General features: G+C 40.1%; 1 protein-coding gene across 5 annotated transcripts in view; it reads left to right on the top strand.

Annotated features, from left to right (window-relative positions):
• Positions 1-17,885, top strand: part of LOC139749868 (phosphatidylinositol-3,5-bisphosphate 3-phosphatase MTMR3) — a 357,317-nt gene extending 339,432 nt beyond the window's left edge. The window contains exon 17 of one of the 5 annotated variants that reach the window (XM_071664222.1): positions 15,400-17,885. In XM_071664222.1, coding sequence (XP_071520323.1) covers positions 15,400-15,556 — 157 coding nt within the window. In that variant the 3' untranslated portion in view covers positions 15,557-17,885. The remainder of the gene's footprint in view (positions 1-15,399) is intronic. The other 4 variants (XM_071664224.1, XM_071664220.1, XM_071664221.1 and 1 more) reach the window with 4 other exon arrangements.
• The last annotated feature ends 2,027 nt before the right edge of the window (positions 17,886-19,912 follow it).

The raw sequence follows: 19,912 nt of genomic DNA, 5'->3' as shown, positions 1-19,912 counted from the left end.
GCCATTCTTTCATCTGTTTCCTTGCTCTACCTCACTTACACGGGAGACCGACAAAGTATGATAAATAGAATAAATATAAATGTTTTGGAAGGAGGAAAATAAAGTGCATAAGACAAGAAAACAAATGGGGACTTCGATGAAGGGGGGTAATGGGGAGGTAATATCAAGTAGTGGTGATGCGATAAGGAGATGGAGTGAGTATTTTGAAGGTTTGTTGAATGTGTTAGATGATAGAGTGGCAGATACAGGGTGTTTTGGTCGAGGTGGTGTGCAAAGTAAGAGGGTTTGGGAGAATGATTTGGTAAACAGAGAAGAGGTAGTAAAAGCATTGCAGAAGATGAAAGTCGGCAAGGCGGCGCGTTTGGATGGTATTGCAGTGGAATTCATTAAAAAAAAGTGGTGACTGTGTTGTTGACTGGTTGGTAAGAATATTTAATGTATGTATGGCTCATGGTGAAGTGCCTGAGGATTGGCAGAATGCATGCATAGTGCCATTGCACAAAGGCAAAGGGGATAAAGGTGAGTGTTCAAATTACAGAGGTATAAGTTTGTTGAGTACTCCTGGGAAATCATATGGGAGGGTATTGATTGAGAGGATGAAGGCATGTACAGAGAAGGCATATGATAGAGTTGATAGAGATGCTCTGTGGAAGGTATTAAGAATATATGGTGTGGGAGGCAAGTTGTTAGAAGCTGTGAAAAGTTTTTATCGAGGATGTAAGGCATGTGTACGTGTAGGAAGAGAGGAAAGTGATTGGTTCTCAGTGAATGTAGGTTTGCGGCAGGGGTGTGTGATGCCTCCATGGTTGTTTAATTTGTTTATGGATGGGGTTGTTAGGGAGGTGAATGCAAGAGTTTTGGAAAGAGGGGCAAGGATGAAGTCTGTTGGGAATGAGAGAGCTTGGGAAGTGAGTCAGTTGTTGTTCGCTGATGATACAACGCTGGTGGCTGATTCATGTGAGAAACTGCAGAAGCTGGTGACTGAGTTTGGTAAAGTGTGTGAAAGAAGAAAGTTAAGAGTAAATGTGAATAAGAGCAAGGTTATTAGGTACAGTAGGGTTGAGGGTCAAGTCAATTGGGAGGTGAGTTTGAATGGAGAAAAACTGGAGGAAATGAAGTGTTTTAGATATCTGGGAGTGGATCTGGCAGCGGATGGAACCATGGAAGCGGAAGTGGATCATAGGGTGGGGGAGGGGGCGAAAATTCTGGGAGCCTTGAAGAATGTGTGGAAGTCGAGAACATTATCTCGGAAAGCAAAAATGGGTATGTTTGAGGGAATAGTGGTTCCAACAATGTTGTATGGTTGCAAGGCATGGGCTATGGATAGAGTTGTGCGCAGGAGGATGGATGTGTTGGAAATGAGATGTTTGAGGACAATGTGTGGTGTGAGGTGGTTTGATCGAGTAAGTAACGTAAGGGTAAGAGAGATGTGTGGAAATAAAAAGAGCGTGGTTGTGAGAGCAGAAGAGGGTGTTTTGAAATGGTTTGGGCACATGGAGAGAATGAGTGAGGAAAGATTGACCAAGAGGATATATGTGTCAGAGGTGGAGGGAACGAGGAGAAGAGGGAGACCAAATTGGAGGTGGAAAGATGGAGTGAAAAAGATTTTGTGTGATCGGGGCCTGAACATGCAGGAGGGTGAAAGGAGGGCAAGGAATAGAGTGAATTAGAGCGATGTGGTATACCGGAGTTGACGTGCTGTCAGTGGATTGAATCGGGGCATGTGAAGCGTCTGGGGTAAACCATGGAAAGCTGTGTAGGTATGTATATTTGCGTGTGTGGACGTATGTATATACATGTGTATGGGGGTGGGTTGGGCCATTTCTTTCGTCTGTTTCCTTGCGCTACCTCGCAAACGCGGGAGACAGCAAAAAAAAAAAAAAAAAAAGTTGAGTACTCCTGGGAAATCATATGGGAGGGTATTGATTGAGAGGTTGAAGGCATGTACAGAGCATCAGATTGGTTAAGAGCAGTGTGGTTTCAGAAGTGGTTGAGAATATGTGGATCAGGTGTTTGCCTTGAAGAATGTTTGAGAAATACTTAGAAAAGCAAATGGATTTGTATGTAGCATTTATGGATCTGGGGAAGGCTTGCGATAAAGTTCATAGAGATGCTCTGTGGAAGGTATTAAGAATATATGGCGTGGTAGGCAAGTTGCTAGAAGCAGTGAAAAGCTTTTATCGAGGATGTAAGGCATGTGTATGAGTAGGAAGAGAGGAAAATGATTGGTTTCAGTGAATGTTGGTTTGTGGCAGGGGTGCGTGATATCTCCATGGTTGTTTAATTTGTTTATGGATGGGGTTGTTAGGGAGTTTTGGAGAGAGGGGCAAGTATGAAGTCTGTTGTGGATGAGAGGGCTTGGGAAGTGAGTCAGTTGTTGTTCGCTGATGATACAGCTCTGGTGGCTGATTCGAGTGAGAAACTGCAGAAGCTGGTGATTGAGTTTAGTAAGGTGTGTGAAAGAAGAAAGCTAAGAGTAAATGTGAATAAGAGCAAGGTTACTAGGTACAGTATGGTTGAGGGACAAGTCAATTGGGAGGTTAGTTTGAATGGAGAAAAACTGGAGGAAGTGAAGTGTTTTAGGTATCTGGGAGTGGATTTGGCAGCAGATGGAACCATGGAAGTGGAAATGAGTCACAGGGTGGGGAAGGGGGCGAAAGCTCTGGGAGCGTTGAACAATGTGTGGAAGGTGAGAAAATTATCTTGGAAAGCAAAAATGGGTATGTTTTAAGGAATAGAGATTCCAACAATGTTATATGGATGTGAGGCATGGGCTATAGATAGGGTTGTGTGGAGGGTGGATGTGTTGGAAATGAGATGTTTGAGGACAATATGTGGTGTGAGTAGGTTTGATCCAGTAAGTAATGAAAGGGTAAGAGATATGTGTGGTAAATAAAAGAGTGTGGTTGAGAGAGCAGAAGAGGGTGTATTGAAATGGTTTGGTCACATGGAGAGAATGATTGAGGAAAGATTGACAAAGAGGATATATTGGTCAGAGGTGGAGGGAATGAGGAGAAGTGGGAGACCAGATTGGAGGTGGAAGGATAGAGTGAAAATGATTTTGAGTGATTGGGGCCTGAACATGCTGGAGGGTGAAAGGCGTGCAAGGAATAGAATGAATTGGAATGATGTGGTATACCGGGGTCGACGTGCTGTCAGTGGATTGAACCAGGGCATGTGAAGCATCTGGGGTAAACCATGCGAAGTTTTGTGGGGCCTAGATGTGGAAAGGAAGCTGTGGTTTCAGTGCATTATACATGACAGCTAGAGACTGAGTGTGAACGAATGTGGCCTTTGTTGTCTTTTCCTAGTGCTACCTCGCACATGTGCGGGGGGAGGGGATGTAATTTCATGTGTGGTGGGGTGGCAACGGGAAGTAATAAAGGCAGCAAGTATGAATTATATACATGTGTATGTATGTATATGTCTGTGTATGTATATATATGTATACATTGAAATGTATAGGTAGGTATAAGTGTGTGTGTGGACATGTATGTATATACATGTGTATATGGGTGGGTTGGGCCTTTTTTTTCTGTTTCCTTGCGCTACCTTTCTAACGCAGGAGACAGTGACAGAGGATAATTATATATATATATATATATATATATATATATATATATATATATATATATAATTTTTTTTTTTTTCTGTCTCCCGCATTTGCGAGGTAGCGCAAGGAAACAGACGAAAGAAATGGCCCAACCCACCCCCATACACATGTATATACATACGTCCACACACGCAAATATACGTACCTACACAGCTTTCCATGGTTCACCCCAGACGCTTCACGTGCCCTGATTCAATCCACTGACAGCACGTCAACCCGGTATACCACATCGCTCCAATTCACTCTATTCCTTGCCCTCCTTTCACCCTCCTGCATGTTCAGGCCCCGATCACACAAAATCTTTTTCACTCCATCTTTCCACCTCCAATTTGGTCTCCCACTTCTCCTCGTTCCCTCCACCTCCGACACATATATCCTCTTGGTCAATCTTTCCTCACTCATTCTCTCCATGTGCCCAAACCATTTCAAAACACCCTCTTCTGCTCTCTCAAACACGCTCTTTTTATTTCCACACATCTCTCTTACCCTTACGTTACTTACTCGATCAAACTACCTCACACCACACATTGTCCTCAAACATCTCATTTCCAGCACATCCATCCTCCTGCGCACAACTCTATCCATAGCCCACGCCTCGCAACCATACAACATTGTTGGAACCACTATTCCTTCAAACATACCCATTTTTGCTTTCCGAGATAATGTTCTTGACTTCCACACATTCTTCAAGGCTCCCAGGATTTTCGCCCCCTCCCCCACCCTATGATCCACTTCCGCTTCCATGGTTCCATCCGCTGCCAGATCCACTCCCAGATATCTAAAACACTTTACTTCCTCCAGTTTTTTCCATTCAAACTTACCTCCCAATTGACTTGACCCTCAACCCTACTGTACCTAATTACCTTGCTCTTATTCACATTTACTCTTAACATTCTTCTTTCACACACTTTACCAAACTCATTCACCAGCGAACAACAACTGACTCACTTCCCAAGCTGTCTCATCCACAACAGACTGCATACTTGCCCCTCTTTCCAAAGCTCTTGCATTCACACTATATATATATATATATATATATATATATATATATATATATATATATAGTGTGTTTTGGTCGAGGTGGTGTGCAAAGTGTGAGAGGGTTAGGGAAAATGATTTGGTAAACAGAGAAGAGGTAGTGAAAGCTTTGCGGAAGATGAAAGCCGGCAAGGCAGCAGGTTTGGATGGTATTGCAGTGGAATTTATTAAAAAAGGGGATGACTGTATTGTTGACTGGTTGGTAAGGTTATTTAATGTATGTATGACTCATGGTGAGGTGCCTGAGGATTGGCGGAATGCGTGCATAGTGCCATTGTACAAAGGCAAAGGGGATAAGAGTGAGTGCTCAAATTACAGAGGTATAAGTTTGTTGAGTATTCCTGGTAAATTATATGGGAGGGTATTGATTGAGAGGGTGAAGGCATGTACAGAGCATCAGATTGGGGAAGAGCAGTGTGGTTTCAGAAGTGGTAGAGGATGTGTGGATCAGGTGTTTGCTTTGAAGAATGTATGTGAGAAATACTTAGAAAAGCAAATGGATTTGTATGTAGCATTTATGGATCTGGAGAAGGCATATGATAGAGTTGATAGAGATGCTCTGTGGAAGGTATTAGGAATATATGGTGTGGAAGGAAAGTTGTTAGCAGTGAAAAGTTTTTATCGAGGATGTAAGGCATGTGTACGTGTAGGAAGAGAGGAAAGTGATTGGTTCTCAGTGAATGTAGGTTTGCGACTGGGGTGTGTGATGTCTCCATGGTTGTTTAATTTGTTTATGGATGGGGTTGTTAGGGAGGTAAATGCAAGAGTTTTGGAAAGAGGGGCAAGTATGAAGTTTGTTGGGGATGAGAGAGCTTGGGAAGTGAGTCAGTTGTTGTTCGCTGATGATACAGCGCTAGGTGGCTGATTCATGTGAGAAACTGCAGAAGCTGGTGACTGAGTTTGGTAAAGTGTGTGAAAGAAGAAAGTTAAGAGTAAATGTGAATAAGAGCAAGGTTATTAGGTACAGTAGGGTTGGAGGGTCAAGTCAATTGGGAGGTGAGTTTGAATGGAGAATAACTGGAGGAAGTGAAGTGTTTTAGATATCTGGGAGTGGATCTGGCAGCGGATGGAACCATGGAAGTGGAAGTGGATCATAGGGTGGGGGAGGGGGCGAAAATTCTGGGAGCCTTGAAGAATGTGTGGAAGTCGAGAACATTATCTCGGAAAGAAAAAATGGGTATGTTTGAAGGAATAGTGGTTCCAACAATGTTGTATGGTTGCGAGGCATGGACTATGGATAGAGTTGTGCGCAGGAGGATGGATGTGCTGGAAATGAGATGTTTGAGGACAATGTGTGGTGTGAGGTGGTTTGATCGAGTGAGTAACGTAAGGGTAAGAGAGATGTGTGGAAATAAAAAGAGCGTGGTTGAGAGAGCAGAAGAGGGTGTTTTGAAGTGGTTTGGGCACATGGAGAGAATGAGTGAGGAAAGATTGACCAAGAGGATATATGTGTCGGAGGTGGAGGGAACGAGGAGAAGAGGGAGACCAAATTGGAGGTGGAAAGATGGAGTGAAAAAGATTTTGTGTGATCGGGGCCTGAACATGCAGGAGGGTGAAAGGAGGGCAAGGAATAGAGTGAATTGGAGCGATGTGGTATACCGGGTTGACGTGCTGTCAGTGGATTGAATCAAGGCATGTGAAGCGTCTGGGGTAAACCATTGAAAGCTGTGTAGGTATGTATATTTGCGTGTGTGGACGTATGTATATACATGTGTATGGGGGGGGGGGTTGGGCCATTTCTTTCGTCTGTTTCCTTGCGATACCTCGCAAACGCGGGAGACAGCGACAAAGTATAATAAATAAATATATATATATATATATATATATATATATATATATATATATATATATATATATATATATATATATATTATTATCCCTGGGGATAGGGGAGAAAGAATACTTGCCACGTATTCCCTGCGTGTCGTAGAAGGCGACTAAAAGGGGAGGGAGCGGGGGGCTGGAAAACCTCCCCTCTCACTTTTTTTTTAATTTTCCAAAAGAGGGAACAGAGAAGGGGCCCAGGTGAGGATATTTCCTCAAGGGCCCAGTCCTCTGTTCTCAACGCTACCTCGCTGTTGCGGGAAATGGCGAATAGTATGAAAGAAAAGAAAGAATATATATATTACATATATATATATATATATATTCCTATGAGTCCACGGGGAAAATGAAACACGAAAAGTTCCCTAGTGCACTTTTGTGTAATAATCACATCATCATCTCTGTGGACTCATAGGAATATCTTGATCACGCGCAAAATTGTGATCCTTTCCTATATATATATATATATATATATATATATATATATATATATATATATATATATATTTATATATATATATATATTTTATATCATACTTCGTCACTGTCTCCCGTGTTAGTGAGGTAGCTAAGGAAAAAGATGAAAGAATGGCCCAACCCACCCACATACATATGTATATACATACACGTCCACACATGCACACATACATACCTGTACATCTCAACATATACACATATTTATACACACATACATGCAGGAGGGTGAAAGGAGGGCAAGGAATAGAGTGAATTGGAGCGATGTGGTATACAGGGGTTGACGTGCTGTCAGTGGATTGAATCAAGGCATGTGAAGCGTCCTGGGTAAACCATGGAAAGCTGTGTAGGTATGTATATTTGTGTGTGTGGACGTGTGTATGTACATGTGTATGGGGGGGGTTGGGCCATTTCTTTCGTCTGTTTCCTTGCGCTACCTCGCAAACGCGGGAGACAGCGACAAAGTATTAAAAAAAAAAAAAAAAAAAAAAAAAAAAAACATATACATATATACACATGTACATAATTCATACTGTTTGCCCTTATTCATTCCCGTCGCCACCCCACCACACATGAAATGACAACCCCTCCCCCTCATGTACTCTAGGTAGCACAAGGAAAAAACAGCACAGGCCACATTCGTTCACACTCAGTCTCTTGCTGTCATGTATAATGCACCAAAACCACAGCTCCCTTTCCACATCCTGGCCCCACAAAACTTTCCATGATTTACCCCAGACGCTTCACATACCCTGGTTCAATCCATTGACAGCATGTCAACCCCGGTATACCACATTGTTCTAATTCACTCTGTTCCTTGCACGTCTTTCACCCTCCTGCATGTTTAGGCCCCAATCACTCAAGATTCTTTTTCACTCCATCTTTCCACCTCCAATTTGGTCTCCCACTTCTCTTTCCCTCCATCTCTGACACATATATCCTCTTTGTCAATCTTTCCTTAATCATTCTCTGCATGTGACCAAACCATTTCAAAAAACCTTTTTCTGCTCTCTCAACCACACTCTTTTTATTATCACACATCTCTCTTACCCTTTCATTACTTACTCGATCAAACCACCTCACACCACATATTGTCCTCAAACATCTCATTTCCAGCACATCCACCCTCCTCCACACAACTCTACCTATAGCCCACGCCTTGCAACCATATAACATTGTTGGAACCACTGTTCCTTCAAACATACCCATTTTTGCTTTCCAAGATAATGTTCTCAACTTCCACACATTTTTCAATGCCCCCTCCCCCACCCTGTGATTCACTTCTGCTTCCATGGTTCCATCAGCTGCCAAATCCACTCCCAGATATCTAAAACACTTCACTTCCTCTGGTTTTTCTCCATTCAAATGTACCTCCCAGTTGACTTGTCCCTCAACCCTACTGTACCTAATAACCTTGCTCTTATTCACATTTACTCTCAGCTTTCTTCTTTCACACACTTTACCAAACTTACTCTCAGCTTTCTTCTTTCACACACTTTACCAAACTCAGTCACCAGCTTCTGCAGTTTCTCAGCCAAATCAACCTACCAGCAAACAACAACTGACTCACTTCCCAAGCTCTCTCATCCACAACAGACTGCATACTTGCCCCTCTTTCCAAAGCTCTTGCATTCACCTTCCTAAAAACCCCTTCCATAAACAAATTAAACTACCATTGAGACATCACACGCCCCTGCCACAAACCGACATTCACTGAAAACCAATCACCTTCCTCTCTTCCAACTCGTACACATACCTTACATCCTCGATAAAAACTTTTCACTGCTTCTAACAACTTGCCTCCCACACCATATACTCTTAATACCTTCCATAGAGCATCTCTATCAACTCTATCATATGCCTTCTCCAGATCCATAAATGCTACATACAAATCCATTTGCTTTTCTAAGTATTTCTCACATACATTCTTCAAAGCAAACACCTGATCCACACATCCTCTACCACGTCTGAAACCATACTGCTGTTCCCCAATCTGATGCTTTGTACATGCCTTCACCCTCTCAATCAATACCCTCCCAAATAATTTCCCAGGAATACTCAACAAACTTATACCTCTGTAATTTAAGCACTCACCTTTATCCCCTTTGCCTATGTGCAATGGCACTATGCATGCATTCTGCCAATCCTCAGGCACCTCACCATGAGTCATACATACATTAAGTATCTTTACCAACCAGTCAATTACACAGTCGCTCCTTTTTTTTTAATAAATTCCACTGCAGTACCGTCAATTCCCGCTGCCTTGCCGGCTTTCGTCTTCCGCAAAGCTTTTACTACCTCTTCTCTGTTTCCAAATCATTCTCCCTAACCCTCTTATTTTGCACACCACCTCATCCAGAATACCCTATATATGCCACTCTATCATCTAAAACATTCAACAAACCTTCAAAATGCTCCCTCCATCTCCTTCTCACATCACCACCACTTGTTATCACCTCTTGTTTAGCCCCTTCACCAATGTTCCCATTTGTTCTCTTGTCTTATGCACTTTGTTTACCTCCTTCCAAAACATCTTTTTAGTCTCCCGAAAATTTAATGATACTCTCACCCCAACTCTCATTTGCCCTCTTTTTTACCTCTTGCACCTTTCTCTTCACCTCCTGCCTCTTTCTTTTATACATCTCCCAGTCATTTGCACTATTTCCCTGCAAAACCCATCGAGAAGTATCTCTTGTCTTTCACAAATAATCTTATTTCTTCATCCCACCTCTCACTACCCTTTCTAATCTGCTCACCTCCCACGCTTCTCATGCCACAAGCATCATTTGCGCAAGCCATCATTGCTTCCCTAAATACATCGCATTCTTCCCCCACTCCCTTTACATCCTTTGCTCTCACCTTTTTCCATTCTGCACTGTGTCTCCTGGTAGTTCCTCACACAAGTCTCCTTCCCAAGCTCAGTTACTCTCACCACTCGCTTCACTCCAACATCCTCTTTTGTTTTCTGAAAACCTCTACAAATCTCTATCTTTGCCTCCACAAGATAATGATCAGACATCCCTTCAGTTGCACCTCTCAGCAAATTAACATCCAAAAGTCTCTCTTTCACATGCCTATGAATTAATATGTAATCCAATAATGCTCTCTGGCCATCTTTCCTACTTACTTACGTATACTTATGTATTCCTATGAGTCCATGGGGAAAATGAAATACGATAAGTTTCATTTTCCCCATGGACTCATAGGAATATCTTGATGACACACAAACTTGTGATCCTTTCCCATTCTTATGTATATCTCTCTTTTTAAACCAGGTATTCCCAATCACCAGTCCTTTTTCAGCAGACAAATCTACAAGTTCTTCACCATTTCCATTTACAACACTGAACACCCCATGTACACCAATTATTCCCTCAACTGCCACATTACTTACCTTTTCGTTCAAATCACCCATCACCATAACCCGGCCTCGTGCATCAAAACTACTAACACACTCACTCAGCTGCTCTCAAAACACTTTCCTCTCATCTTTCTTCTCATGCCCTGGTGCATTTGCACCAGTAATCACCCATCTCCATCCACTTTCAGCTTTACCCATATCAGTCTAGAGTTTACTTTCTTACACTCTGTCACAAACTCCCACCACTCCTGCTTCAGGAGTAGTGCTACTCTTTCCCTTGCTCTTGTCCTTTCACCAACCCCTGACTTTACTCCCAAAACGTTCCCAAACCACTCTTCCCATTTACCCTTGAGCTTCATTTTGCTCAGCACCAAAACATCCAGGTTCCTTTCCCCAAACATACTACCTATCTCTCCTTTTTTTCTCATCTTTGTTACGTCCACACACATTTAGAGAGCCCAGGCTGAGCCTTCAAGGAGGATGAGCACTCCCTGCGTGACCCCTTCTTATGTTTCCCCTTTTAGAAAGTTAAAATTCAGGAAGGGGAGGGTTTATATATATATATATATATATATATATATATATATATATATATATATATATATATATATATATATATATTTTTCTTCTTTTACTTTTAAACTATTCGCCATTTCCCACGTTAGCGAGGTAGCGTTAGGAATAGAGGACTGGGCCTTTTTTGGAATATCCTCACCTGGCCCCCTCTGTTCCTTCTTTTGGAACATTAAAAAAAAACGAGAGGGGAGGATTTCCGCTCCCTCCCCTTTTAGTCGCCTTCTACGACACGCAGGGAATACGTGGGAAGTATTCTTAATCCCCTATCCCCAGGGATAATATATATATATATATATATATATATATATATATATATATATATATATATATATATTATCCCTGGGGATAGGGGATGAAGAATACTTCCCACGTATTCCCTGCGTGTCGTAGAAGGCGACTAAAAGGGAAGGGAGCGGGAGGCTGGAAATCCTCCTCTTTTTTTTTTTTTTTCTAATTTTCCAAAAGAAGGAACAGAGGGGGGCCAGGTGAGGATATTCCACAAAGGCCCAGTCCTCTGTTCTTAACGCTACCTCGCTAATGCGGGAAATGGCGGATAGTTTAAAAGAAAAAGAAAAGATATATATATATATATATATATATATATATATATATATATATATATATATATATATATATATATATATATTGGAGAAGGCATATGATAGAGTTGATAGAGATGCTCTGTGGAAGGTATTAAGAATATATGGTGTGGGAGGCAAGTTGTTAGAAGCAGTGAAAAGTTTTTATCGAGGATGTAAGGCATGTGTACGTGTAGGAAGAGAGGAAAGTGATTGGTTCTCAGTGAATGTAGGTTTGCGGCAGGGGTGTGTGATGTCTCCATGGTTGTTTAATTTGTTTATGGATGGGGTTGTTAGGGAGGTGAATGCAAGAGTTTTGGAAAGAGGGGCAAGGATGAAGTCTGTTGGGGATGAGAGAGCTTGGGAAGTGAGTCAGTTGTTGTTCGCTGATGATACAGCGCTGGTGGCTGATCCATGTGAGAAACTGCAGAAGCTGGTGACTGAGTTTGGTAAAGTGTGTGAAAGAAGAAAGTTAAGAGTAAATGTGAATAAGAGCAAGGTTATTAGGTACAGTAGGGTTGAGGGTCAAGTCAATTGGGAGGTATTTGAATGGAGAAAAACTGGAGGAAGTGAAGTGTTTTAGATATCTGGGAGTGGATCTGGCAGCGGATGGAACCATGGAAGCGGAAGTGGATCATAGGGTGGGGGAGGGGGCGAAAATTCTGGGAGCCTTGAAGAATGTGTGGAAGTCGAGAACATTATCTCGGAAAGCAAAAATGGGCATGTTTGAAGGAATAGTGGTTCCAACAATGTTGTATGGTTGCGAGGTGTGGGCTATGGATAGAGTTGTGCGCAGGAGGATGGATGTGCTGGAAATGAGATGTTTGAGGACAATGTGTGGTGTGAGGTGGTTTGATTGAGTAAGTAACGTAAGGGTAAGAGAGATGTGTGTAAATAAAAAGAGCGTGGTTGAGAGAGCAGAAGAGGGTGTTTTGAAATGGTTTGGTCACATGGAGAGAATGAGTGAGGAAAGATTGACCAAGAGGATATATGTGTCGGAGGTGGAGGGAACGAGGAGAAGAGGGAGACCAAATTGGAGGTGGAAAGATGGAGTGAAAAAGATTTTGTGTGATCGGGGCCTGAACATGCAGGAGGGTGAAAGGAGGGCAAGGAATAGAGTGAATTGGAGCGATGTGGTATACCGGAGTTGACGTGCTGTCAGTGGATTGAATCGGGGCATGTGAAGCGTCTGGGGTAAACCATGGAAAGCTGTGTAGGTAGGTATATTTGCGTGTGTGGATGTATGTATATACATGTGTATGGGGGTGGGTTGGGACATTTCTTTCGTCTGTTTCCTTGCGCTACCTCGCAAACGCGGGAGACCGACAAAGCAAAAATATATATATATATATATATATATATATATATATATATATATATATATATATATATATACATATATATTATATCTATTTTTTTTTGCTTTCTTACTGTCTCCCGCGTTAGCGAGGTAGCGCAAGGAAACAGATGAAAGAAATGGTCCAACCCACCCAAATACACATGTATATACTTACACATACACACACGCAAGTATACATACCTATACATCACAACGTATACATATAAATACACACAGACATATACATACATACACATGTACATAATTCATAATGTCTGCCTTTATTCATTCCCATTGCCATCCCGCCACATATAAAAAAACAACCCCTTCCCCCCTCATGTGTGCAAGGTAGCGCTAGGAAAAGAAAACAAAGGCCACATTCGTTCACACTCAGTCTCTAGCTGTCATGTTATAATGCACCGAAACCACAGCTCCCTTTCCACATCCAGGCCCCACAGAACTTTCCATGGTTTACCCCAGACGCTTCACATGCCCTCGATCAAACCACCTCACACCACACATTGTCCTCAAACATCTCATTTCCAGCACATCCACCCTCCTGCGCACAACTCTATCCATAGCCCACGCCTCACAACCATACAACATTGTTGGAAGCACTATTCCTTCAAACATACCCATTTTTGCTTTCTGAGATAATGTTTTCGACTTCCACACATTCTTCAAGGCTCCCAGGATTTTCGCCCCCTCCCCCACCCTATGGTCCACTTCCGCTTCCATGGTTCCATCCGCTGCCAGATCCACTCCCAGATATCTAAAACACTTTACTTCCTCCAGTTTTTCTCCATTCAAACTTACCTCCCAATTGACTTGACCCTCAACCCTACTGTACCTAATAACCTTGCTCTTATTCACATTTACTCTTAACTTTCTTCTTTCGCACACTTTACCAAACTCAGTCACCAGCTTCTGCAGTTTCTCAGATGAATCAGCCACCAGCGCTGTATCATCAGCGAACAACAACTGACTCACTTCCCAAGCTCTCTCATCCACAACAGACTTCATACTTGCCCCTCTTTCCAAAACTCTTGCATTCACCTCCCTAACAACCCCATCAATAAACAAATTAAACAATCATGGAGACATCACACACCTCTGCCGCAAACCTCCATTCACTGAGAACCAATCACTTTCCTCTCTTCCTACACGTACACATGCCTTACATCCTCGATAAAATCTTTTCACTGCTTCTAACAACTTGCCTCCCACACCATATATTCTTAATACCTTCCACAGGGCATCTCTATCAACTCTATCATATGCCTTCTCCAGATCCATAAATGCTACATACAAATCCATTTGCTTTTCTAAGTATTTCTCGCATACATTTTTCAAAGCAAACACCTGATCCACACATCCTCTACCACTTCTGAAACCACACTGCTCTTCCCCAATCTGATGCTCTGTACATGCCTTCACCCTCTCAATCAATACCCTCCCATATAATTTACCAGGAATACTCAACAAACTTATACCTCTGTAATTTGAGCACTCACTCTTATCCCCTTTGGCTTTGTACAATGGCACTATGCATGCATTCCGCCAATCCTCAGGCACCTCACCATAAGTCATACATACATTAGATAACCTTACCAACCAGTCAACAATACAGTCACCCCCTTTTTTAATAAATTCCACTGCAATACCATCCAAACCTGCTGCCTTGCCGGCTTTCATCTTCTGCAAAGCTTTTACCACCTCTTCTCTGTTTACCAAATCATTTTCCCTAACCCTCTCACTTTGCACACAACCTCGACCAAAACACCCTATATCTGCCACTCTATCATCAAACACATTCAACAAACCTTCAAAATACTCACTCCATCTCACAACACCGCTACTTGTTATCACCTCCCCATTTGCGCCCTTCACTGAAGTTCCCATTTGCTCCCTTGTCTTACGCACTTTATTTACCTCCTTCCAGAACATCTTTTTATTCTCCCTATAATTTAATGATACTCTTTCACCCCAACTCTCATTTGCCCTCTTTTTCACTTCATGCACCTTTCTCTTGACCTCCTGTCTCTTTCTTTTATACATCTCCCACTCAATTGCATTTTTTCCCTGCAAAAATCGTCCAAATGCCTCTCTCTTCTCTTTCACTAATAATCTTACTTCTTCATCCCACCACTCACTACCCTTTCTAATCAACCCACCTCCCACTCTTCTCATGCCACAAGCATCTTTTGCACAATCCATCACTGATTCCCTAAATACATCCCATTCCTCCCCCACTCCCCTTACTTCCATTGTTCTCACCTTTTTCCATTCTGTACTCAGTCTCTCCTGGTACTTCCTCACACAAGTCTCCTTCCCAAGCTCACCTACTCTCACCACCCTCTTCACCCCAACATTCACTCTTCTTTTCTGAAAACCCATACAAATCTTCACCTTAGCCTCCACAAGATAATGATCAGACATCCCTCCAGTTCCACCTCTCAGCACATTAACATCCAAAATATATATATATATTTTTTTTTTTTTTTTACCCCCAAGGATAGGGTGACTTTTAAGAATTTACATTTGATTAGATTTATTTGGAAAGTATACTTCATGTAGTTTTCTTTTTATCCTGCAGGAGTTGTGGTAAAATCTTCTGCTCAGAATGTTCAGAGCACAGCATCCCAATCCCACGAGAGCAACTTTACCATCCAGTAAGGGTGTGCGGATCCTGTTTCTTCAATCTAGGTATGGAACATACAAAACCAAAAATTGTGGCTGCTGCTTCTAACTAACCGAAGTTTATTGAATTCAGAAAAGGAACCAGTTATTGAAAAATTGGTAAAGAAACTAATCACCTTAAAGGTGTTAATACAGCAAATTTATGTGACCTGTTCCCTGAATCAAGATGAACTTGCTAAAAATAATGAAGCGACAGTGCCTCTCCTTGGGATTTTGGAGTGGTTGAAATCTCATGAATTTTATTTTTTATCAATATTAGATATACACCTCCTTGCCCAGGGCACAGAATGATCCAGTTTGCTTGGTCACATGTCAATATTTTGAAAAGTGCTCTGTGGTAATATCATTGTGCTGTGTAGGAAGTGCCAGCCATACATTAGTCTCCTCCATACTGTGTTGTCTTCATTCACTTCTCTGCTCTTGCCAGGCAGTTTTTGTTTTTGTTTGAAAATATTCTACAGATGAAGCTGCAGTTTCAGCGGTGTCAGTTATATGTTTAACTTGTCAGATTATTGTGTATTCATGAAGTTTTTTCCACCCATCTTATAAATTACTGTAGTTGGAATTATAATATTTTGGCAAATCATTTTATTCTTATTTGTTTTTTACATTTATAATACAAGGAGAGAATTTTTTCTGGCTTTGATATAATGTTACTTAGTACTTCATTTGTGATTTTAGTGAGATCCACCATTTTTAATTGGTATTGGTTTAGATGGAAGGAGCAGAATTCATCCCTCCATTATCTGAAATTGATTCAGAGTAAGGAATAGATGTTCCTTTAAAAAAAAACAAAAAAACTTGGGAATGCACAATATCTGCTTTCATTTCATATATATATATATATATATATATATATATATATATATATATATATATATATATATATATATATATATATATATATTTACATATATATGTACAATATGAATTGGATGTATGCTGGTTAAAGGTATGTTACCTCAAGCATTCTGGTGAAGATTGCTTAGATATCAATATAAATGACAAAGAAACTAGGTAAGATTATTTTTGAGATTATGTGCAAATTTACGGTAACATGTAAATATTTGTTGGGGCAGTGATAGTTATTGTATATAAACTATTTTTGAATGACAATGATCTGTATTGATCATTTTGTGTTATGAACTTGTCACTAGCATAACATACACTAAGCATCAGTACCCATTATATGGTTCCTTGACAAGGTATGTCATAGCAATTCTTTTGCCAAGGTTTCTGATATGTCAGTACATGAGAATTGCCTTGCTAAGTATTATATATAGAGAGAAAGATTAAGATCACAGGTAATAATGCAGTGGTGTTGACAAAACAGTTGGGTAAGGAGTATGTTCCTTCGAGTAGTAGTCAGTAGTAATTTCTGAATTGTCCAGTTGAATCTGTTTGTCCTCTGCCTACCATACTAGTATTCCTTGCAGAATATTGATGCAGGTGGCTCTTTTATGTGCTGGTTCATGACCAAGTTTTTAGTACTAATGCTGTGGTTAATGTATCAATATATTCTTGTAGCACTTTGTCGTCAGGTTATTTAACTAGGGACATTTACCCGACAAATGTGATATGATGGAGGTAGGCAGTGTTGTTTGTTTTTCAGATGAAACAGAGTTGCTCATTTCTGAAGAATTGAAAAATTTGGGGTTTTGTGTTGCTGAAAAGGAGATGGGATGGAATTTTCACTCCTGGTGTGCTAGTCATTGCTGTGCTCAACAAGCCTTATGAATAATTTTTCATGTTTTCATTTTTGTTATAAATTATATTTATTAGTAATTTGAATTATTGATTTGATGAATAGTCTTAAACATGATTTAAGTCAGATCCTGTAATTCTTGTATAGTAATTTCTAATCATATGGATAGATTATTATGTATAGTATAAGAAGAAATGGATAAATAGGAAGAAGGGATTACTAAATGCATTCTGCACTTGACAACAGACCAAAGCTACAGTTAAGGCATGATTATAGTACATAACTAAATACTAATCCTTATGTCGTATATAGCAACATTGTGGAAAAGCATACTTGCTGTAAGTCCTCTCATAAGGTTTGATTGAGCTGAGCATGTAGGCCAAACACATACAGCATATATGTATAGCAAATATAAAGCCTACAGTTATAGAAGTGATATATATATATATATATATATATATATATATATATATATATATATATATATATATACACAATGTACATTTCCATGATTATAGTTTGCTCTGTGTGGATATTGATTGGTTGAAGGGTGTAAATTTGGGGGGTTATGTATTCTTGTTTTGACCTGAAAAGTTTTTGCATCAGTAAAAATGTTGGCAGACATATGTTAGAGGGTTTATCATATTATTATGAAAATAAAAAGAAATCAAATCTTATCTAAAGTGGTTGTAGTCCATATTTATTGGAAGACATTTTTGTTTTGTTTGGTGTGAGTAATCCTCCGGGCATTGAGCAGGCTAACTGGACGTAAGGTTTGAAAAACCACAACCATTTCTTAACTGGGATCCCCATTATATTTTTGCTCAGGGGCATGCCCAGCCTGTTAATAGTAGTTTCTTCAATACAGTGTGCAGGGTTCCCAGCAGTGGACACAGATTAAGTGCGGAGTGCCACTGTAGTGCTTTGTGTCACTTTTGAATTGAGACGAGACATATAAGATATGATTGTTGTAACACTGGCTGTAGTCTACTGTTGGTGGTGAGGCAGTCTTTGATTAAGCTGTCAGCATCATGGTGCAGAAACCTTAGAATTGTAATATATATATTCTAGAGAAGATATAGTAGAAATTGGGAAAGGATGCAAATAATGCAAAGGCTGTGAAATCTTAATAAAAATTGCGCATTGATTATAAGATGTAAGCAGTGAACCTGGTTGCACCAAATGCATAACTTTGTAGATTTGTTATGTCAGTTAGAATGAAGTATCACTTGTCATTTTTATCATGTTACATTTCAAGCATCAGGTTTAAGAGCTTTGTTCATACAAGTGTTTCTCATGTATGGATTTCAAGATCAGATTATCTTTTTCGATTTTGCATAGTTTAAGAAGAAATTATTAATTTTTTGATTCTCAAAGATACCTGTTGCTCTCTGTTTGTTCATGTATTGTATTAATGGTCATCAAAAGGTGCATCTTTACAGCTGACTGGAGTCATTAACCCTCGGCTTTTTATCATGTGCATGATTCATCATTCAAGAGTGGAGTTAACATTTTTGTTTAGTTTTAAGCTTAATTTTCATATGTGGTTTGCTTTTAGTCAAAGCTTACCAGGTATCTCGGAGTGAAGGTTACAGCGATGTGATCCATTTCAGAATAATGCTGATCTTAGAAGGAACCACTTGTTAAATGTAATTGAAATTGGGAAATACAAGAGAAGCACTTAATACAGGCTCCAAAGACGTGATTGTGTCATATTTACCTTTAATATCATGTGCCCCAGTGTGATTGTATCACATTGTCGTAGTGAGAAATAGGTGCCACGTGCCACAGTACTGCCAGAGAAAGTGTTGTAAACATAAGTTGATGCTTTAAGTAGCACTCTGATAGCATCGATACACTTGCAACCCCATTCAGACAGAACATCTGTTTGGTTGCTGAGTCATTCCATTTTATTATTATTAGAATGTTTTAATATTTTCTTCATTGTTTTAGTAGGAAATAAAGTCTTGTTTTTAACAGGTATTTTTTTTAATGGAAGTATTCTTATTAGGCAGTAATTTATGCTTAAAAGTGTATGGATTATGTTTAGATAACTTAGGAAATTCAACCAAAATTTTTTAAAAGGGTCTATTAAAAATATTGTCTTCCTGTTGATATTGCTATGCATTATAAATTTAGGTTTCAAAAACCAATAGAATAACATTATTCATTTGGCATCCGTGATTACCACAATTAAAATTTTAACAATGGTTTTAAAATCATGTTCATGTTGACAGCCTGACTGCTTTTAAGCTGTGTCTGGGGCACGCATACTCACCAGTCCTTGTGCACTAGCCTCTTTTCAATTAGTTTAATATGTGTATAATATGTTAAATATCTGTAAATAAATGGATTAAGTTGAGCTCTTTTCATTTTTGGTATTTTAATTCATTCTACAAAGTAGAGGAAGGACGGTTGGAATACTCTATGCTTCCACATCTGAATCTGTAACACCCACAGTTTTATGTAAGGTCATACAACTTGATATGCAGAAGCATATTGCTGAGTTCTTCAACTTTCTACAAAAAGTAAGTCACCTTGACCTGTGTAACTCACTGCAGTGACTTTAAGGCCAAGTTCAGCCACACTTTGGTAAAGCTTTAGGCCTAAGAGTATTTTAGCTACACCACAGTGATTCTGGTTAAGTGTTTGCTCTGAGTTCAGATATATGATTGTTTTATAAAAGGTATGAGTTTATGTCAGC

This window comes from Panulirus ornatus, chromosome 8 (genome assembly GCF_036320965.1).
Source record: "Panulirus ornatus isolate Po-2019 chromosome 8, ASM3632096v1, whole genome shotgun sequence".
NCBI classification, from domain to species: domain Eukaryota; kingdom Metazoa; phylum Arthropoda; class Malacostraca; order Decapoda; family Palinuridae; genus Panulirus; species Panulirus ornatus.
This window is presented reverse-complemented; position numbering and strand designations above follow the sequence as displayed.